Consider the following 23,089-nt stretch of genomic DNA (forward strand, 5'->3'; position numbering starts at 1 on the left):
TCTGATCTCTCCGTACCTGTAATGATAAACCTTCATCTGCTTAAAATGGCAGCTCTTCCACAAGACTTGGTGTTCTTGATTTGATGTACTTACTGTTTGCCTTCTTTCTGTTATCTAAAATAAATGGAAAATATTTATTTGTCAATAGTTGGAAGCATAGAAATTAAAAATACCTAACATGTGAATACCGTAAAGATCTGTCCCGACATCAGCCCGACAGTCTGAGATTGCCCTCTAGTGGAAATCAGCAGAAGTGCATCGCTGCGAAGTGTTTGGTTTATTTAGTTGAGTTTTGAGTGAAAGTGTATGAAAGGTGTCAGTGTGTATGAGGGGCCGTTTAGGACAAAATTTACGTTTTGTCTCTCACACACTACCAAAAAGTCTCGCATACTCCAAAAAAGTTGCCTCGCATACTCAAAAAAATTACGTTTTGTCTCTCACACACTACCAAAAAGTCTCGCATACTCCAAAAAAGTAGCCTCGCATAGTCAAAAAAATTACGTTTCGTCTCTCACACACTACCAGAAACTCTCGCACACTCCAAAAATTACGTTTTGTCTCTCACACACTACCAAAAAGTCTCGCATACTCCAAAAAAGTTGCCTCGCATACTCAAAAAAATTACGTTTTGTCTCTCACACACTACCAAAAAGTCTCGCATACTCCAAAAAAGTAGCCTCGCATACTCAAAAAAATTACGTTTCGTCTCTCACACACTACCAGAAACTCTCGCACACTCCAAAAAATTACGTTTCGTCTCTCACACACTACCAGAAACTCTCGCACACTCCAAAAAAATAGCCACGCACACTAAAAAAAATACTAAAATGTCACACACACACAAACGTTAACTTTCTCGCACACATACACTGCTACCAAGCTCGCACATTCACAAACGTTAACTGTCTCGCACACATACACTAACAGCTCGCACATTCACAAACGTTAACTGTCTCGCACACATACACTAACAGCTCGCACATTCACAAACGTTAACTGTCTCGCACACATACACTGCTACCAGCTCGCACACACACACACACAGACGTTTATCTCTCACATACACAAGACTAAAGTTGAACACACAGTACTAAGACTCGTTTTTTGAATGTGTGAGAGCGAGACTTTTTTTGAATGTGTGAGAGCGAGACTTTTTTTGAATGTGTGAGTTGTCACGGAAGAGGCGGGGCATAATTTTTGGATCAAACTGCGCATGCGTAGATCCTAAACTATAATTTTCCATTTTTGACTCACTGTATGTTGTATTACTTAGTATATTTGTGTTTTTAAATATATATAAATATATTGAAACTATCTTTCAATAGCTACCTTATATTAAACTATGTTAAGGACAAATGTCAAACATAGTGCAAATATTTTGAAAACAAAGTAAAAGATCTTGCAGGTATATTAATCTCCTTCCTCCTTCATCAGAAATGAAAAATTATAAATGCACACTATGTGTTGGGAACCTGTGTTTGTTGACTGACTTTTATTTGTCAGGCTTACGAGACAAAAGCTGAAAAAAGATCGATTTTCTTCGCTTTCAAAATAACACAAAACAGCGAAAAAAGACCTCCACACCGGACCTCGTTTATTTATGTATGTATTTTTATTTTGATAGCTGCCGATTAAACTGAAAGTTACACATTGACATGATCATATGAGTAGTTTTTACCGAGAAATCGATCAGAAGCGCCGTGAAAATGGTCAGATTCACCGGATCCACGTCTCTGGCTGCAATGCGCGCTCCCGTCACAGGGGGAACAGATTTTCACGGGGGAACAGAATTTCTCACAAGACCTCTTAATAATTCCTGTAATGCTGGCACCCAGTGGACAGATTGTACTACAGCAATTTTGCTATTTTTAATCAATCAATCAAATTCATTTATTTCTATAGCACATTTAATCTACAAGAAAGTTAAACGTTCTATATATATTTAAAATATATATAGCACAAATATACTAAGTAATAGAACATACAGTGAGTCAACAATCGAAACTTAAGGTTTAGGATCTACGCATGCGCAGTTTGATCCAAAAATTATGCCCCGCCTCTTCCGTGACAACTCTCACACATTCAAAAAAAGTCTCGCTCTCACACATTCAAAAAGAGTTTCGCTCTCACACATTCAAAAAAAGTCTCGCTCTCACACATTCAAAAAACGAGTCTTAGTACTGTGTGTTCAACTTTAGTCTTGTGTATGTGAGAGATAAACGTCTGTGTGTGTGTGTGTGTGCGAGCTGGTAGCAGTGTATGTGAGCGAGACAGTTAACGTTTGTGAATGTGCGAGCTGTTAGTGTATGTGTGCGAGACAGTTAACGTTTGTGAATGTGCGAGCTGGTAGCAGTGTATGTGTGCGAGAAAGTTAACGTTTGTGTGTGTGTGACATTTTAGTATTTTTTTTAGTGTGCGTGGCTATTTTTTTGGAGTGTGCGAGAGTTTCTGGTAGTGTGTGAGAGACGAAACGTAATTTTTTGGAGTGTGCGAGAGTTTCTGGTAGTGTGTGAGAGACGAAACGTAATTTTTTGGAGTATGCGAGGCTACTTTTTTGGAGTGTGCGAGAGTTTCTGGTAGTGTGTGAGAGACGAAACGTAATTTTTGGAGTATGCGAGGCTACTTTTTTGGAGTGTGCGAGAGTTTCTGGTAGTGTGTGAGAGACGAAACGTAATTTTTGGAGTGTGCGAGAGTTTCTGGTAGTGTGTGAGAGACGAAACGTAATTTTTTGGAGTATGCGAGGCTACTTTTTGGAGTGTGCGAGAGTTTCTGGTAGTGTGTGAGAGACAAAACGTAATTTTTTTGAGTATGCGAGGCAACTTTTTTGGAGTATCCGAGACTTTTTGGTAGTGTGTGAGAGACAAAACGTAATTTTTTTGAGTATGCAAGGCAACTTTTTTGGAGTATGCGAGAGTTTCTGGTAGTGTGTGAGAGACGAAACGTAATTTTTTTGAGTATGCGAGGCTACTTTTTTGGAGTATCCGAGACTTTTTGGTAGTGTGTGAGAGACAAAACGTAATTTTTTTGAGTATGCGAGGCAACTTTTTTGGAGTATGCGAGACTTTTTGGTAGTGTGTGAGAGACAAAACGTAAATTTTGTCCTAAACGGCCCCTCATAAGTGTGGCCATCATAGAGACCAAGATAAATACATTTTGAACCTTCCCCAACTTTATTGTGATCTAAAAACTGTATAACAACATAATTTTTTTTAAAGATATAAAAAGGGCTTATTTAGCAGAATAAGTATGTATATCTTTTCATAACTGTGAATGTGTGTTTGGAATTAACTGGCACATTCAACTTCATGTCCTAAAGGAGTCATTGCACATCTTCCATCATGTAAGATGCATTTTATAAACACCAAACAAAGCTTTGGGCATTTTCTGACATTTTCTTAGTCACATCTCACAGCAAAACCTTGGTACACAGAGAGCTTCCACCAAACAGATCTCACTGTCACATAGTATCAGTCAGGAGGATGATACAAACAATTTCCAAAGCTTCAGATTTACCATAGAACAGCAAAGAATACCATAAAGAAGTGGACAAACTGTTGTGCAATGCTGTCCAGACATTTCCCTCCACTATGGATTAAAATCTGTAAATTGGTATGTAAAGGACTATGCTCAACCATAACCCTGAAATCTGACGGATTTGGAGCATTTTTGAAAAGAACATTGGGAAATCATTGACACTACCCACTTCATGAAGAAGACAATGTTGTATTTCAAAAGGCCTTCTGCACTTCAATCAGAAAAACAACTTTGGGAATGTTGTTCAACAACTTTCTTTGCTCTTCCTCCTACCCAGTTTTCTTCCTTCACTAGAGACAAACAAATTCCTGCAAGCTGCTCATCTGTGTCACAAGCTGTTTGGTTCACATCTCGAGTGGTGAGTGTCGTCTTCAACACAAGACTAAAGAAACTGTAAGTTTGCTCTGTTTTAGGTTGTACTTTATCTTTAGAAAACTCTTTTTGTTTGATTCTGTTTTCTGATTCGAGAAAACACTTTCTTCTTATTTTAACATGTATTGATTTGTTTATTCTGAAGAGGAATGCAGAGGATTACTGGAATATAGCCTAACTTAAATAATTGTGGATATTTATTTCTTCATGAAATTGATTAATGTTTCTAATATCCTGAACTCAACCCTTGGTTTCACCATAAAACTCAGAAACAAAAACTTCCTGTTGACTCTGTTGAAATGGGTTTGATTCTACTTAAGTTATAATTTGGTGGAGTATAAGACAGATGTTTTAGAGGTCTATTACATGGTGTGTTAAAAATATACCAGATATGCTGAAAGTTTATTGATAGTTTTGTATAAGAATAGATCATCATCATTTTAGTTAATGACTCTGTGAGATAAATAATGAAAGCAGAGTCTTGGAAAACACCGTTGAGAACAGAATGCTGCAGAACCGCATCAATTACAAAACAGGGGGAACAATTTTTCAACTGAAATGTTTCCTTGTTGGCGCTGTCTCTCTAACCACAGGAACTATGATGTACGACAAGCCTTGAGTTCTGCTCAAAGCACCAGTAAGCAACTTTATAATCAGGAACTGAATACAGAGATTATTGGCTGTGATGAAATTTTCATGAAGTTTTGCAAAGTGTCTAAAATCAACTGAAGGTCTGACAATTGTGTCTGGATGATGCTTTGGTGGTAAACACTAATGTTGCAGGTGACCATATACAGTTGAATTTTCTTGTAATGTTGAGCCATAAATTAGTTTGATGTTCCTGGATTTCAGGTGACAGATACATTTGGAACAACGTTTAGTCTGACCTGAAGGCATAATTTATTTAATTTTCAGTATATTTTTTTAGTTGCATTACAAACCTTTAGACAGTGTTATTCTCTTGTCCTATGAAATCTAACATTTATTTCTAATCGTGAATAGAAAATGTTTCCTTGTGAATAGTTGATACATGGACATTATAAATGCCTGACATCATGTCGACACCATAAAGGTCTGTCCCAACATCAGTCTGACAGTCTGAGATCTGTCTTCTCATAGAGATCAGTGGAAGTGCATCACACTGGAATGTTTTTAGTTGATTGAGTTGAGTTTTAAATGAAAGTGTATGAAAGGTATGACTTTTCTTGGTCACAGAGACCAAGAAAAATCCATTTTGAAATTTTCTCACCTTTATGGTGAGCTATTCACTGCACAACTGTCTCAATTAATAGTGAAGAATACCATGAAGAAGTGGAGAAACTTGTGCAACACTGTCCAGACATGTCCCTTCACAATGGATTAAAATATGTAAATTGGTGTGTAGAGGACTGTACAGAAGTGTTATCCCTAAAACCTGACAATATTTGGAGCATTTTTGAAAAGAACATTGGGAAAACATTGCCACTACCCACTTCATGAAGAAGACAATGTCGTATTTCAAAAGGCCGTCTGCACTTCAATCAGAAAAACAACTTTGGGAATGTTGTTCAACAACTTTGCTTTTCCTCCTACCCAGTTTTCTTCCTTCACTAGAGACAAACAAATTCCTGCAAGCAGCTCATCTGTGTCACAAGCTGTTTGGTTCACACCTTGAGTGGTGAGTGTCGTCTTCTTCAACACAAGACTAAGAAACTGTAAGTTTGTTCTGTTTTAGGTTGTACTTTATCTTTTTGGTTGATTCAGATTCAAGGAGAAAACACTTTTTTTATTTTAACACATTGTATTGTTTTTTTCTATTCTGAAGATGAATGTAGATGATTACAGAAATATGGAATAACTTAACAAATCATGGGTATTTTTTTCTTCATGAAACTGATTAATTTTTCTAACATCTTGAACTCAACCTTTGGTCTCACCATAAAACTCAGAAACAAAAACTTCCTGTTGACTGTTGAAATTAGTTTGATTCTACTTGCACTTTGATGGAGTACATAATAGACGTTTTAAAGGTACCCGTATATTACGTGGTTTCTTAAAAATATACTGCATATGCTGAAAGTTTGATAGTTTTATACAAGAAATAGAACATCATTTTAGTTAATGACTCTGAGATAAACAACTACAGAACCCTGGAAACAACCGTTGAGAACAGATTGCTGCAGAACCACATCAACTACAAAAGAGGAGGAACTAGTTTTCAATTAAATATTTCCTTGTTGGAGTTAACTCTCTAACTATGATGAACTATCTACAGATATTTTAGGCTGTGATGAATTTATTCATAAAGTTTTACAGAATGTCTAAAATCATGTAGAGGTCTGACAAATGTGTCTGGATGATGCTTTGGTGGTAAACACACTTTACTCCCATATTTTCTGGTGATGTTGACCCATAAATTACTTTAGTGTTCCTGGATTACAGGTAACAGATACCTCTGAAGCAATGTTTAGTCTGAAGGTATAGTTTATTTAATTATCAGTATATTATATTCATTGCATAACAAAACTTTAGACAGTTTTATCCTCTTGCTCTATGAAATTTAACATTTATTTCTAGTCATATTTTCTGTTATAAAGTCACCCGACGTATAATGAGTAAATTTTAGTTTGATACAGTGAACATGGATAAAGTACTTTCAGATGTTGAACTGAATTATTGTGAAGTAGGTATTACAGTTTTATTACAGTTTGCCCATGCAGGCTGCAGCTCCATGGCGCCATCTAGTGGACTGATGGTTGAAGTACAGCAGTCTGTACCTAACTCTTATCTGACTTAATTCAGCTAACACTGACTTTTTGCAGCAAAACTGACCCAAAGATGATCATAGCCAACATGTGTAAGACTGATTTGTGTTTCCCCTGCAGAATAAAAAGGAAACTGTGTGAGCTGATGTGGATGGAAATTCAACAGCATGGATCAGAAAAGTGAAAGGTCAGATAATCATCTCCTGCTCCTCACAGCTTTTATTTCATACACAGTTCATATAAAGAAATAAGACAAAACAATAAATTGCTAGTATTTAACACATTTTTACATCTTTATTTATCAAATAGGTCACAGAAGTTTTAAAATACAGTTAAAATTGTTTAAATGACATTTTTATTTTTAAATGTGTTAAGCTTAGCTGATGACTGTGATATTCATTTCCATGTCTGAAACCATTAATGTGTTTCAATGAGATACAACATGGCCACCCAGAATAAAGTAGTGATAACAGTTTGAGTTAACAAGGTAAAGATTTATTAGTCCAGAAAGGAAGAGGAAGGTGGAAGATTGTTCTCTAACAGGAAGTAACTTGGAGACCAAAAAGACCAGAACCAAAACCATAGATTAAAAGAGCTCTCTTTAATTACTAAAATCATTTTTGAATGCTGGCAAGATGTTTTTTTTGTTTTTGTTTTGTTTTTTTGGGGGGGTTACCATTAAAGTATATTTTAGAGTCAGATATTCCATTGCATCAAAATCTGGGGTACTGCACCAGTTTTATCTGTAAATTTTACATTTGGAAAGATGGAACATCCCATATTCCATCACTAGAATCTCATTCAACATTTGTTTTTTATTCAGGATTCATCAGTGGTCAAAACCTGAATCCAGCGATGTCTCCCCCACATCATCACTGAACCCATCAAAGGGAGACATCACTGGATTCAGCAGTGATTTGTCCAAAGACAGTTCAGAAAAACCTTCATCCTCAGACAGGTGAGCTGATTGTATCTGTGTAAAATTTAATTAACATGCATCTTTATGGGCTGATTAATTTGTTGCTTTTATAACACGTTAAGAACACTTTTATTTAACAATATGACAATTATTCTGTTTTTAAACCATCTTACATAAAACTTATTTACCAATATTTATTTTGTCTCTGAAATCTTTAACGAGTCTACAGTTAAGTGTGATTGTCTGTCCACTGTCTCCTCATAAGATGTGTAACACGATACAATCGGCCTCCGACAACTTTATTTTTTTATCAGGATCCATCAGGAGCCCAGCTGTGTGTCCTTCAGCAGTGATTTTTCTAAGGACAGGGTTCCTAACTTTAGCTCAGAGGTTCCTTCTCCAGAGAGGTGAGCTGTCTTTATTTTTGATGTATGCTGATTTAGCGGGTCATTCCCTGCTAGTATGTTTATCACATGAGCTGACTCTTTTAAAAGACGTCTCTGTGTTCATATGTGAAATTGTTTGGTGTTAAGTTTCTACAAACAGTAAAAGTGTAAAGAATGAAGGTTGTTTAGGAGTCCTGTGAAATTATGTGTTACATTTTTGATCTGGTTGATCTTGGGCCTCACAAAGTAATCTGTGACCCTAAAGAAGTACACTTTTAAGTCATTTATTGTTCCCAGGGTAACACGTTCCACCAATCACTATGATCAGGAGTGATCAATGATTATGTTTGAACTAAAACTGAAGAAAAACCCATTATAAAGAACTTTAAGTTCAACTTACATCAGTCAATTTGTATCTTTGTAGGAAGACAAAATCTGACATTGTCAAATCTATTGATGCATGCAAACTTGTTAAACTTGATGCAGTTTCACCTGAAGGTCGTCTTGGGTTTATAAACAATCTTTCTTTCTGGACAGGAAGATAGATTCCTAATGCATTTCTGAGCACAGACACAATGATGATTATGTCATTAGGATACAGAAGTGAGATAGTCAACATTGTGAAAGTAGCATTAAGATTGAACTTTGCAGAGTTTTAGTACAACTGACGGTGTTAAGATAGTTAATCACCTGTTCTTATATTTTCTTCTGAAAATTCAGACAGACATTAAATCATGGAGCTTTACATTGTGATTGTTTTTTGTGGTCAGATAATGTGAGTTAATTCTTCATGATTTCTTTGCAGATTGGATGAGCAGAGCTCAGAGGTTCCCAGTGGCCAGTCTGAGCAGCACACTGGAGAACATCTGGACTCTACATTTAAGGTTTGCACATCTACAACTACTACTTTCTGTTAGTCCTGTTTAAGTACATGATATCACTGTTTTATCAGTCTTTCCAATGTAAAGTTTGGCACCACGATTTTAGTCTGATGATTCATTAATTTATTCATTTGTTCCAGCTGCTGAAGGAAAAAATTGTAACTTATGTGAATGGCGAGCTAAAGACAATCCAGGATGTCCTGGATCCAAATAACACAGAATGTTTAGATAGTCCGTGGGAGTTTGATGAAGTGTCAGAAGACGAGGATGAAGAGCTGAACAAGAGCAACAAGGAGGCGTTTTTAAAGATCACACTGAACTTTCTGAAGAAAATGAAGAAGAAGAATCTGGCAAATCGTCTGAAGAACAGTAAGAGAAGTTATACAAATATTACACATGCTGAAGATGTTGGTGTCGATTCTAATGTGCATACTAACTCTAAATATCAGAAAATAAAGCAAAAGGATATTTTTCTTGTTTCCTAAAGCCGTTTCACCTCTTATATGTACATAATCAAAAATGCTGACAAAAATGTTTTGAACAAAAGGTGTAACATCTTCAAGAAACAAGAAAGGATATCAACTTTCCTTTTAATCAACAAGCACTTTAGACATTAACATGCAATATTTTATTAAAGACACAAGAGCTGGGGCAACAAGATCTGTATATGCATTATTTAAAAACATACAGATTTTTATTAAAACACTTACTTTTGTGTTTATTCAGAACTTTATACTTCAGTTTCCCAACGTCAACTGAAATCGTCTCTGAAGCAGAAGTTCCAGTCTGTGTTTGAGGGGATTCCTAAAGCAGGAAACCCAACTCTTCTAAATCAGATCTACACAGAGCTCTACATCACAGAGGGAGGGAGTGGAGAGGTCAATAAAGAACATGAGGTCAGACAGATTGAAATAGTGTCCATGAAGCCACATAGACCAGAAACAACAATCAGACAAGAAGATATTTTTAAACTCCCACCTGGAAGAGTTGAACCAATCAGAACAGTGATGACACAGGGAGTGGCTGGCATTGGGAAAACAGTCCTAACACAGAAGTTCACTCTGGACTGGGCTGAAGATAAAACCAACCAGGATGTCCAGTTTATATTTCCATTCACATTCAGAGAGTTGAATCTGTTGAAGGACAAAAAGTTCAGCCTGGTGGAACTTGTTCATCACTTCTTTACAGAAACCAAACAGATCAGCCAGTTTGAACAGTTCCAGGTTCTGTTCATCCTTGATGGTCTGGATGAGAGTCGACTTCCACTGGACTTCAACAACCAGGAGGTCCTGACTGAGGTCACACAGTCTGCCTCAGTGGATGTTCTGCTAACAAACCTCATCAGGGGGAAACTGCTTCCTTCAGCCCGCCTCTGGATAACTACAAGACCTGCAGCAGCCAGTCAGATCCCTGCTGAGTGCGTTGACATGGTAACAGAGGTCAGAGGGTTTAGTGACCTGCAGAAGGAGGAGTACTTCAGGAAAAGATTTACAGATGAAAAGGAGGCCAACAGGATCATCTTCCACATGAAGGGATCACAGAGTCTCCACATCATGTGCCACATCCCAGTCTTCTGCTGGATCACTGCTACAGTTCTGGACAATGTATTGAAGACCAAAGAGGGAGGAGAGCTGCCAAACAGCCTCACTCAGATGTACATCCACTACCTGGTTGTTCATACCAAAGTGAAGACAACAAAGTACGGCAAAGGGAAAGAAACTGATTCACCTTGGAGTCCAGAGAGCAGGACGATGATTGAGTCTCTGGGGAAACTGGCTTTTGAGCAGCTGCAGAAAGGGAACCTGATCTTCTATGAAGCAGACCTGACAGAGTGTGGCATCGATATCAGAGCAGCTTCAGTGTACTCAGGAGTGTTCACAGAGCTCTTTAAAGAGGAGAGAGGGCTGCACCAGGACAAGGTTTTTTGCTTTGTCCATCTGAGTGTTCAAGAGTTTATAGCAGCTCTTTATGTTCATCTGACCTTCATCGAAAAAGGTCATAATGTGATGGAACAAAAACAAGTATCTTCCAAGATTTTTACATTTTATAGCAAACCAAAACTAACAAATCTCCATCAGAGTGCCATTAATAAGACAATGAAAGATCCAAATGGACATCTGGACTTGTTCCTCCGCTTCCTCTTGGGCCTTTCAGTGCAGACAAATGAGAAACTTCTGGAAGGGTTGGTGACACAAACAGGAAGTAGCTCACAGACCAACCAGGAAACAATCCAGTTCATAAAGAAGAAGCTCAACAATAATTTGTCTGCAGAAAACTCTCCTTCACTGCCTCAATGAACTGAATGATCACTCCCTAGTGGAGGAAGTCCAGAAAACTCTGAGTTCAGGGAATCTCTCCACAGATAGCCTTTCTCCTGCTCAGTGGTCAGCTGTGGTGTTCGTCTTACTGACATCACAAAAAGATCTGGAAGCGTTTGACCTGAAGAAATATTCAGCTTCAGAGAAGGTTCTACTGAAGCTGATGCCAGTGGTCAAAGCATCCAACAAGGCTCTGTATGTATACTTTTAGTCAAACATACACATTTTCAAAATACATTTAATTTTGGCAAACAAAGTCACATTTCTGTTAAAACAGTTAAAAATTAACATCTGAATTTAAATTAATTTAAAATTATATTATTTGCCTTCATTTTAATTTAATCAATGATGTCGCATCTATTGGTGAACCTCAGGTTTAACTGCAACAAAATCAACTCCCAAGTGATTATTTGATCATTATTAGTTTGTAGCTAAACAATAAGAGTGAATTTGTAATAAGGTTGTGACTTGACCGCAGCCACCCCCACAACATGTCAAAATGTTCTTGGGCAAGAAATTCAACCCCAAGTTTGTGTATTTGTGTGTGAATAGGAAAATGTAAGCTGAAATGAAAAAGCACTTTGAGTGGGCAGTATCACTAGAAAATGTTTTATATGTTCAATCATAATCTTATGTGGTTTACAGATATGAACAATACCTTGTAGTTATAAAAAAAAAACCTAGTAAAAATAAATTATCCGAGGGTTATTAGATAATTGATGCACTTTATTTACATTGTTTTCTTAGTACAGTATAATAAAAAAATATGTGCTAAAAGATGAGTCACATTTTCCCATGTTAGATATTTTACACCAGGGGTCCCCAAACTACGGCCCGCGGGCCGGATCCGGCCCGCCACGTCATTTGGTCCGGCCCCCTGAACAATGCCGGATCCGGCCCGCCTGCTCATACCAGAGAGCATTCAGTGTTTTTTTTCATATATTGTATTTTCCGGTTTATATGTGGATTTTTCTTCAACCACCAGGGGGCTTTTGAGCAAATGTGAAACTTCCCTCAATGGAATATATACTCGTCAGTCACCGTTTCACTCACGGTTTTTTCCATTTGCATTCTGGGTAAAAATCTATCCAAAAGCGCGAATGTGTCGTCGTCTCCCCCCCCCCCCCACCGCTCGACAGTTTCGAATACAGAACAACCCCCCCCCCCCCCCTCGACAAGAATTTCTTTGTTTTTTTTTTTTTTACTGCAAAAACTAAGACCGGCCCCCGACCACAGAAAGGAACAGCTATGTGGCCCTCGCAGGAAAAAGTTTGGGGACCCCTGTTTTACACCATTACCACAATGACTCAATTCATAAGAAAGAATTGAGTCATGTGGACATTTATTTTACTAATTCAGTAAATTATATATTTTTTCAATGTTAAATTCTTATTTTTACCTTTAGGCTTGGTGGCTGTGACCTCACAGAAGAGAGCTGCAAAGCTTTGGCAGAAGTCCTCAGCTCCCCGTCCTCCAGTCTAAGAGAATTGGACCTGAGTAACAACAACCTGGAGGATTCAGGAGTATCGGCTCTAGCAGAAGGACTGAAGAGTCCAGATTGCAAACTGGAAACTCTGAGGTCAGGATCACAACTTGCCAGGAAACATTATTTGTTCCATCTATATTTCTTCTACTGGGTGTTTTAAAATTGTTTAATTTACTGAACACATAACTCTCTCTCATACATATCTTCCCGTAAATTTAAAGTTTTGAGTTGTGCTCAATCTGCAGAGCAGAATGTAAACAAAAGATCTGCTGTAAAACTTAAGCTGATAAAAACATATGGAGCTAAAACAATATCATTTGTGGCTCTTGTGCATTTGTGAATTATGATGTAACATTAATTTTTACACATTAAATGGCAAAATACAAACATACCTACACCGTCATCTTAATGCCCACATCACTGAGCTTGGATTCTAGGGTTACAGTCATTAAAATGCAAATGATAATCTGCTAGTGTGTTGTGGAAACAGTCTTGTAGCTGCAACATTCTGAAGACATGAAAATAATATATAATCTCTAATAATAATAATATAATACTGATGTGGAGTATTGTTGATTTCTATGCTTTTAATTCTGCTGAGATCACAGCAGAATTAAATACAAAACTGAATGTGTGTATTTTAAGGGCTTATTTTAATGGTAGGTTTTGAATGCAGTCTAGTATGAAAATATCAGAATGACAGACAACTAACAAAACATGGGGTTCATTCTTAACCTACAGAGCATCACTATTTTCTTTTTTTTTTATTAATATCTATTTTACCCTCATTTTATTATAGCTACTGTAATGTGATCATCTTTATTTATTTATTTTTTTCTGTAGTTTGTCAGGCTGTGTAATATCAGAAGAGAGCAGCTCTCATCTGGCTGGAGCACTGGGCCCCGACTCCCGTCTGAAAGAGCTGGATCTGCGCTACAATCATCTAGGATTCTCAGGGGAAAAGGTTCTGTTAAATAAAAAATCAGAATCCAAACTGGAGACTCTCATCAGGTAGGCCCATAGAGAGATCCACTGAAGATCAAGTACAGGTGTATTAATTTGGTATTTAGTCTTCCATTTATTCACCTCTTTGTTCATATATAAAATAGGGCTAATATACCTAATGTAATACAGAGCTTAGGTTATTTGTCAAACACCAACAATGAAAAATGTCCTTGAAATTTTTTTATTTTTTGTGGAAAGCAATGTTATTGCTAAATTTGTTTCATTCTGACATATCAACATGTTAGATTAGTTCAGAAATTCAGTTTGATTATTTCCTCAAAAGTCTTTTGCGTTTTTAATTACAGTCTCTAAAACAGCTGATCTACTTTAAAATTACAATTTCAGGTTCCTAAACAATGTTGCTTAGACATTCATAAACATAACTTTTGCATCTCTTAGAAACATTAACCACAGAAAACTACAATGTAATGTAGCAACCATAAGACAGAATTTCTGTATTCAAATCTTGTACATATTTTCTCTCAAACTAATCTGTTGTCAAGACCCTCCATTAATAACATTGTTTGCATGATGAATTGATGGCCTGACATTCGACCCTGTTCCCGATATTTTTTTGCTGTAGATTGAGACCTGCAGGAACAAGATGGTTGAAACCTGGTTTGAGAAAATGTAAGTATCAGACTATAATGCATCATGCATCCATATTCAAGTTGTCTGATCTCTTATTTCTGGAGTCCAAGAGTCAAAAATAATTACTAATTGAAGGTGGATTGTGATTCTTCCCTCTTCTTTAGATTACTGTCAACTCAGAATTGACACAAACACAGTTGGAAAAGATCTCAAACTATCTGACAAAAACAGAAGGATAACAAACGGGGAAGTGGACGTGCCACACCCTGAGGATCCAATGAGATTCGATTATCCTCAGCTGCTTTGTGAAAATAAACTGGACAGTCGCTGTTACTGGGAGGTCAAATGGAGAGGAGTGGTTTTCATATCTGTGAGTTACAAAGGAATTAAGAGGAAAGGAGACAGTGATGACTGTGTGTTAGGAGGGAACCATCAGTCCTGGAGTCTGGGCTACTCTGATGGTGATGGTTACTCTGTCTGGCACAATAATGAAAAAATACCCTGCACCTCCACAGCGGTCACTGAAAGAGTAGCTGTATATGTAGATTGTGAAGCTGGCATTCTGTCATTTTACAACAAATCCTCTGACAAACTGATTCACCTCCACACCTTCAACACCAAGTTTACAGAACCTCTTTTTCCTGGGTTTGCGTTATGGAGTCCTGGTTCCACTGTGTTACTGTGAGGTTTCATCCTGTCAGAGAAACACCTTGACAGCTATAGCTAATGATGAGAAAATCCAAACATCACAGTACTTCAAACACATATTTTTTTTAATTAGACGCATTTTTTATTTTTGAGTATAAAAGTATGTCACTAAGCTTTATCGATAAGTCATTTTTAACAGGAATCTGGGTTTTATTTTCTGTGTGATAGATATATTTTTGGGGGGTTTCCTTTAAACAATAAAATGTTCCCAACTTTGGGAATGTTGTTCAACAACTTTCTTTCTTTCAAAGAACGGAGGGCAAATGTTGCTTCAGTAGAAAAACTAGAGTCTAGATTCAATTCTTAATATGTGTATTGAGCTGGTTTCCTAATTATTATTCTGTGAAGAAAACATTTGGTCACTGAAGTCTCAACTCCCAGAAAAATGCCATGTTTAAACATACTTCCATATAACAGGTCTCCCAATAATGGTGTGAGAAGAAATTTATGAGTCTGTGTGTAAATAAAACTTCAGGATTCCCTTCAGAACCATTTGTTTATTTAGATACAATTTTAGTGTTTTTTAAAGCAACATTTTTATCTGTTATATGGTACATTTTGAGTTAATCTTTTCATTTATGTTTGTATTGTTATTGTATCTATTGATGATGTATGGCAATTTTTACATGGATGTATTGGAAACTGGATTGCTGTGGCTGTTAAGCAGTCGTTCATTTAATCAAACATTTTGTGATGCATTAAAAATGTCTTAGTGCTATTAATCAGAAAGAAGGACTTTTCTCTTCTCTACGTAATGCAACTTTGTTAGAGAAAATGTTTATATATTTTACAGAAGAATGTTTCTTTCATTTTATTTATGGTTACTGTTACTGTGAGATAAAATAAAAAGGGAAGGGATGTTTTCTTTATAGTAAGTTTTTTTGAATCAAGAAACTATCTTGATTAAAAGTGTAATGGCGTAGCAACAGTGGCATGTTGCTGTGTTATTTTCTCGCCTGTCAGGTTGACGACACACAGATATTTTCTGGCTCCATATTTATATGTTGGGGTTTCTGTTGTAAAATTCATCTGTGAAGTTTAATCTTAAAGCATTGTTTACTGTACTTACTGGTTTTCTGTTTATTCATATAATACTGTCAATAAACTGTGTTCTTGCAAAATACCAGAACTGTAGGTCTTTCCAACATTCGGCACCATCCTCTGCTGTCATCAGATCCTACCCACTGCAGACAAACAAAGCACTTATGGTGGAGAGCTATACAGCTCACAAATCCTTCTGTGTTACATTCACTTTCACTCAGACATCTTTTTTAATCAGTGGGTCATACAACATATGTATTTTGCAGTTAATATAGACTATAAATAGTGATGACTAATTGTGGCTATGTTGAAACACTAACTGCTAATTCAAAACATGATTCCTCAGTTGAGGCTTCAATGACAAAGTGCTCAAGTAGGGCATCAAGTGGTTCATAAAATTAAGTGCAGCCAAGATTTATTGATTCTTTATCAATTTTCACTGTTTTTCATAAATTATACATTTAACTTATATTTTGTGCAAAGAAACACTTAAATAGTGTCACTGCATTCATGAGATGTGTTACAAATACAGACTCATGTAGACTTTATACAGTAATTTAATATTATTTTTAGGATTTTGCGAAACTATGTTTTGAGGTTCTCATTTGATTCTCTACAAAATACACAACCTTTACACTACTAACTTTCAAAGCAACTGATAACAGAAACCCAAGCAACTTACTCTGAGAAAGAAAATCTAATGAGGCTCTCCCTTAGAGATAGGGTGAGAAGCTCGGTCATCCGGGAGGGACTCAGAGTAGAGCCGCTGCTCCTCCACGTCGAGAGGAGCCAGTTGAGGTGGCTCGGGCATCTGGTAAGGATGCCTCCTCGACACCTCCCTGGTGAGGTGTTCCGGGCACGTCCCAAGGGGAGGAGGCCCCGAGGAAGACCCAGAACACGCTGAAGGGACTATGTCTCTCGGCTGGCCTGGGAACGCCTTGGGGTTCCCCCAGAGGAGCTGGAAGAAGTGGCTGGAGAGAGGGAAGTGTGGGCCTCCCTTCTAAAGCGGCTGGCCCCCCGCGACCCGACCCCAGATAAGCGGAAGAAAATGAATGAATGAATGAATGAATGAATGAATGAATGAATGAATGAATGAATGGATGGATGGATGGATGGATGGATGGATGGATGGATGGATGGATGGATTGTCTGCCCTCTTTTTTCCCCATATGGGGCCCACCTATGTATGCTGGCTGGGATGGAACAGCAAAGAATGCCATCAAAAGTAGAGAAGACCTTTTTCTCCACTATGGATTAAAATCTGTAAATTGGTATGTTAAGGACTATGTTCAACCATAACCCTGAAATCTGACAGATTTGGAGCATTTTTGAAAAGAACATTGGGAAAACATTGCCACTACCCACTTCATGAAGAAGACAATGTCGTATTTCAAAAGGCCGTCTGCACTTCAATCAGAAAAACAACTTTGGGAATGTTGTTCAACAACTTTCTTTGCTTTTCCTCCTACCCAGTTTTCTTCCTTCACTAGAGACAAACAAATTCCTGTAAGCAGCTCATCTGTGTCACAAGCTGTTTGGTTCACACCTTGAGTGGTGAGCGTCGTCTTCAACACAAGACTAACAAACTGTAAGTTTGCTCTGTTTTAGGTTGCACTTTATCTTTAGAAAAGTCTTTTTATTTGATTCTGTTTTCTGATTCAAGGAGAAAAGACTTTCTTCTTATTTTAACATGTATTGATTTTTGTCTATTCTGAAGGGGAATGATGAGATTTACTAAAATATGGATTAACTTAATGAATTGTGGGTATTTTTCCCCTCATAAAACTGATTAATATTTCTAATATCTTGAACTCAATCTTTGGTTTCACCATAAAACTCGGAAACAAAAACGTCTTGTTAACTTTGTTGAAATGGGTTTGATTCTACTTAAGCTATACTTTGAGTATAAAATAGATGTCTTGGAGGTCTATTACATGGTTTCTTAAAAATATGCTGAACGTCTATGATAGTTTTATATAAAAATAGAACCTTATTTTAGTTAATGACTGAGATAAAAAATGAAATCAGAGTCTTGGAAAACACCGTTCAGAACAGAATGTTGCAGAACCGCATCAACTACAAAACAGGAGGAACAATTTTTCAACTGAAATGTTTCCTTGTTGGCGCTGTCTCTCTAACCACAAGATTTATGATGTACGACAAGCCTTGAGTTCTGCTCAAAGCACCAGTAAGCAACTTTATAATCAGGAACTGAATACAGAGATTATTGGCTGTGATGAATTTTTCATGAAGTTTTGCAAAGTGTCTAAAATCAACTGAAGGTCTGACAATTGTGTCTGGATGATGCTTTGGTGGTAAACACTAATGTTGCAGGTGACCATATACAGTTGAATTTTCTTGTACTGGGTCATAAATTAGTTTAATGTTCCTGGATTTTGGGTGATGGATACATTTGGAACAACATTTAGTCTGACCTGAAGGCAGAACTGATTTAATGTTGAGTATATTATATTAATTGCATAACAAACCTTATGACAGCTTTATCCCCTTGTCCTATGAAATCTAATATTTATTTCTAATCAGATTTCCTGTTCTAAAGTCATCCAAAATCTAATGAGTAAATTTGAGTTTGATACTTTGAATATGGATTATTTTTTCTTGCATCCTCTATCATCTAAAATGCTTTCAGATGTTGAACTGAGTTCTTGTAGAGTAAATGTTACAGTTTGTTCATGCAGGCTGCAGCTCCATGACTTCTAGTGGACTAATATAACTGCAGTACAGCAGTCTTTTCATTTACTTTACACTTGGTGTTCTTGAAACAACTTACTTGCTGTTTGCTTTCTTTCTGTTATCTAACATAAATAGAAAATGTTTCCTTGTGAATAGTTGATACATGAACATTAGAAATGCCTGACGTCATGTGGACACCATAAAGGTCTGTCCCAACATCAGTCTGACAGTCTGAGATCTGCCCTCTAGAAATCAGTGGAAGTGCATCACACTGGAATGTTTTTAGTTGATTGAGTTGTTTTAAATGAAAGTGTATGAAAGGTATGAGCGTGGCCATCTCAGAGACCAAGAAAAATAAATTTCAAACCTTTCCCACCTTTATTGTGATCTATGCACTGTACAACTACTTCAATTAACAGCAAAGAATATCATCAAGAAGTGAAGAAGCTTTTGTGCAGCACTGCCCAGACATGTCCTTCCACAATGGATTAAAATCTTTAAAATGGTGTGTAGAGGACTATGCCCAAGTAATGTCCCTTAAGTCTGACAGATTTGGAGCATTTTTGCAAATAACTTTGGGAAATCATTACCACTGCCCAGTTTATCCATAAAAAAAACATTGTATTTCAAAAGGCCTCAAGACTTTCATCAGAAAAACAACTTTGGGGATGTTGTTCAACAACTTTTTCCTTTTCCTCCTACCCAGTTTTCTTCCTTCACTAGAGACAAATTCCTGTAAGCAGCTCATCTGTGTCATAAGCTATTTGGTTCACACCTTGAGTGGAGAGCGTCGTCTTCTTCAACACAAGACTAAAACTAAGTTTGCTTGTTTTTTGATTGTACTTGTACAAACTATTTTTTGTTTCTTTTCTGATTCAAGGAGAAAACACTTTCTTCTTATTTTAACACATTGTATTGTTTTTTTATATTCTGAAGAGGAATGCAGAGGATTACTGAAATATGGAATAACTTAACTTCATGAAGAGTCAGTTTATTCATGAAACTGATTGTTTCTAATATCATGATCTCAACCCTTTGTTTTACCATAAAACTCAGAAACAAAAACTTGATGTTGACTTTGTTGAAATGAATTTGAATCTACATAAGCTATATTTTGATGAAGCATGTAATAGACCAACAGAGGTGTATTACATGGTTTCTTAAAAAATATGCTGGATATGATGAAAGTTTGATAGTTTTATATAGAAAATCAGAACATCATTTTAGTTAATGACTATGAGATATGCAACGACAACAGAGAGTTCTGGAAAACACCGTTGAGAACAGAATGTTGCAGAACCGCATCAACTACAGAACAGGAGGAAACAGTTTTCAACTGAAATGTTTCCTTGTTGGCGCCGTCTCTCTAACCACAAGATTAGAGCCACAAGTTGTGATCAAAGAATCAGTGAGAAACTTCATGACCAGGAACTAACTGCAGAGACTGTAGGCTTTACAAAGTGTCTAATATCAACTAACAGTCTGACAAATGTGTTGGGATGATGCTTTGGTGGTAAACACTGACTCTGTAGGTGACTATACTGCCATAATTTCTGGTGATGTTGAGCCATAATGTTCCTAGATTTTGGGTGACGGATACATTTGAAGCAATGTTTAGTTTGACCTGAAGGCAGAACTGATTTAGTTTGAGTATCATATTAATTACATGATAAACTTTTAGACAGTGTTATCCTCTAGTCCTATGAAATTTAATGTTTATTACTCATCAGATTTTCTGTTATAAAGTCATCCAAAATATAATGAGTAAATTTGGGCTTTATACTTTGAATATGGATGTACGGAAAAGGAAAGGATTAGGGCACTGGGAAAAAAATAATCTGTTCTGACTTTAATCTCAGAATTTTGAGAAAAATGTCAGAATGACTGAGATTAAAGTCATTAAAGTCAGAATTCTGCCTTTTTTCTCAGAATTCTGAGATAAAAGTCAGAACTGCTTTTTTATTAATTTTTTCCCAGTGGCCCTAATCCTTTTCCATATGGATGAAATGTGTCAGATGTGAACTGAGTTATTATGGAGTAGGCGTTACATTACTCCCATGCAGACTGCAGCTCCACGACTCCATCTAGTGGATTGATGGTTGAAGGACAACAGTATCTTCTACCTAACTTTTATCTGACTGAATTTATCCAACTCTGACTTAACAGAAAATGATGGTGAAGCTCCTTTTTGTTTTGTTTTTTGCAGCAAAACTGACTCTGAGAATGATTATAGGCAACATGTGGAAGGCTGATTTGTGTTTCTCCTGCAGATTAAAAAGGAAACTGTGTGAGCCAATATAGATGGAAATCCAGCACCATGGATCAGAAAAGGAGCAAAAGGTCAGATGAGAATCTCTTGCTCTTCACAGCTGTTTTTCACAGATGGTTCATATAAAGACTAAAACCAGAAATTTACGATGTTTTATATATTTTTACACCTGACTTCAACAAACTGGTTGCAACAGTTTTCTAATATTAGAATCCAGTTAAAACTGTTTAAATATATTTTAAAATGTGTTCTTGGTTGTAGCTTATGACAGCAACTTTCATTTCTATGTCTGAAGCCATAAATGTGGTTCAATAATCAACATGGCCATCCCAGAATAAAGTAGTGGTACACAGTCTCCAAAATGAGTTAAAGTAAAGATTTATTAGTCTTAAAGATTTATTAGAGCTGATTGTGACTGCATAAAATTTAATCAACATGAATCTATATGGGCTGATTGATATGATGAATTTTTGATACTTTCAAAACACTTATATCTGACAATTATTCTGTTTTCAAACCATCTTACATAAAACGTATTTTCCAATATTTATTTTGTCTCAGAAATTTTTAATGAGTTTACAGTCAATGCAAGGTTTAGTCTGACCTGAACGCTACATTCAGGTCAAGGAGACAGTGGACACGTCACCTCACAGGATGTGCAATGCAATATAATTGCCCTGTTTCCTTTAACAGATCAATAACTGATGTTTAATGATCAATTGAATTTAACTACATTGAATGAAAACTTCAGCTGACTTTCATCTAATGTGACTGTTTGATTTGGTTGTATATGAATTTGTTTTATTGATTTAAATATAATTTGCACTGAAATGGATGGGACTGCTTGTAAATGCTTTGAGATAATATTTAAGGGGGGATTACCACATTTAAACTGATATAAACTGAACAATAAAGCATTTGAAGTATATTTAACTATTCATGCAAAACATTTTCACTTACTGAGTCAATGTGTTCTTTTTTCAGGTCTGATCAGGGACTCAAACGTAAACATGAAGGTGAATCTGAACACAGCTGTCAGTCAACAGCATTTGAATTACCATTAAACCAACCGTCACCTTCCAAGAGGTGAGCTGATTCTAATATCTAAACTAATTTATTTCTGCATTGGTTCTACACTTTTTCACGCACATTTTACCAGAAAATAAATTGAATTTATTTCCATTGAAACAGAGTGATTGATGTAAAGAGATATATTATCAACTGTTTTGTTTGATGTAGTATGTTTCTAATAAATAGCATCAAGGATTTACAATGTTTTGGTATATTTATGTGAAAGCACAGGGATTACTCTCTTATTAAACTCTGGCTCTGTCACTGATATTTATGTAAATTTTAAACAATATTAGCAATCGGACAAGGAGTAAAATGTCCTTACATATTAACCAGGTTGCATAAATATAAAAATAAATTTTCTGATCACGAATTTATTTTACGAGTTGATTTTTTTGGATGCAAGCATAACCTCATGACTTTTCTTTTTAAATGCTTAATAATTATTATAGCAATATTTTTTAGATTTAATTTCAACAGAAATGTACATGATCTGTTCCAACCACTTTTTTATCAGGATTCATCAGGACCCCAGATGTGTGTCCTTGAGAACTAATTTCTCCAAGGACAATGATCCTGACTTTAGATCAGAGGGTCTTTCTCCACCAGTGAGGTGAGCTGTCTTTAATCTGTTGATGTACATTGATTTAGCGGGTCATTTCCTGCTAGTAAGTTTTTTCACATGAGCTGACAATTAAAAGACGTCTCTGTGTTCATATGTGAAATTGTTTTGTGTGAAGATTCTACAAACAGTAAAAGCGTAAAGAATGAAGGTTGTTTAGGAGTCCTGCAAAATCAAGTTTAACATTTTTTATCGGGTTGATCTTGGGCCTCACAAAGTAATCTGTGACCCTAATGAACTATTCTTTTCAATCATTTACTGTCCCTATAAATCTTCAGGGCAACACAACCCTCCAACCACCTATGTTCAAGAGTGGTCCAGGATAATGCTTGAACACAAACTGAGAGGAAGAAGCCCGTTAGAAAGAACATTAATCTCCTTCTGTAGCTAAGTAATTTTGATATGGACAAATATATCAATGTTAACTTGTTAAATCTAAAACAATTTC

At 36.5% G+C, this 23,089-nt stretch overlaps 1 protein-coding gene and 1 pseudogene across 5 annotated transcripts in view; both read left to right on the forward strand.

Annotated features, from left to right (window-relative positions):
• Nucleotides 1–3,818: 3,818 nt before the first annotated feature.
• Nucleotides 3,819–23,089, forward strand: part of LOC148152839 (NLR family CARD domain-containing protein 3-like) — a 28,121-nt gene continuing 8,850 nt past the window's right edge. Inside the window, exons 1-6 of one of the 4 annotated variants that reach the window (XM_088002386.1) lie at nt 3,819–3,927; nt 5,483–5,600; nt 6,771–6,837; nt 7,474–7,608; nt 7,884–7,976; nt 8,761–8,839. In XM_088002386.1, coding sequence (XP_087858512.1) covers nt 6,818–6,837; nt 7,474–7,608; nt 7,884–7,976; nt 8,761–8,839 — 327 coding nt within the window. In that variant the 5' untranslated portion in view covers nt 3,819–3,927; nt 5,483–5,600; nt 6,771–6,817. Of the gene's footprint in view, nt 3,928–5,482; nt 5,601–6,770; nt 6,838–7,473; nt 7,609–7,883; nt 7,977–8,760; nt 8,840–17,441; nt 17,574–20,885; nt 21,020–21,932; nt 22,035–22,536; nt 22,633–23,089 lie in introns of those variants that run through there. The other 3 variants (XM_088002385.1, XM_088002389.1, XM_088002388.1) reach the window with 3 other exon arrangements.
• On the forward strand, nt 8,932–16,067 carry LOC148152840 (NLR family CARD domain-containing protein 3-like; annotated as a pseudogene). Its single transcript, XR_015761917.1, has 6 exons — nt 8,932–9,205; nt 9,563–11,349; nt 12,560–12,733; nt 13,484–13,651; nt 14,229–14,275; nt 14,401–16,067. The product of XR_015761917.1 is annotated as an NLR family CARD domain-containing protein 3-like (transcript).

Source organism: Poecilia mexicana, unplaced genomic scaffold, assembly GCF_051168715.1.
Source record: "Poecilia mexicana isolate PSO_F unplaced genomic scaffold, ASM5116871v1 scaffold_22, whole genome shotgun sequence".
Classification (NCBI taxonomy): domain Eukaryota; kingdom Metazoa; phylum Chordata; class Actinopteri; order Cyprinodontiformes; family Poeciliidae; genus Poecilia; species Poecilia mexicana.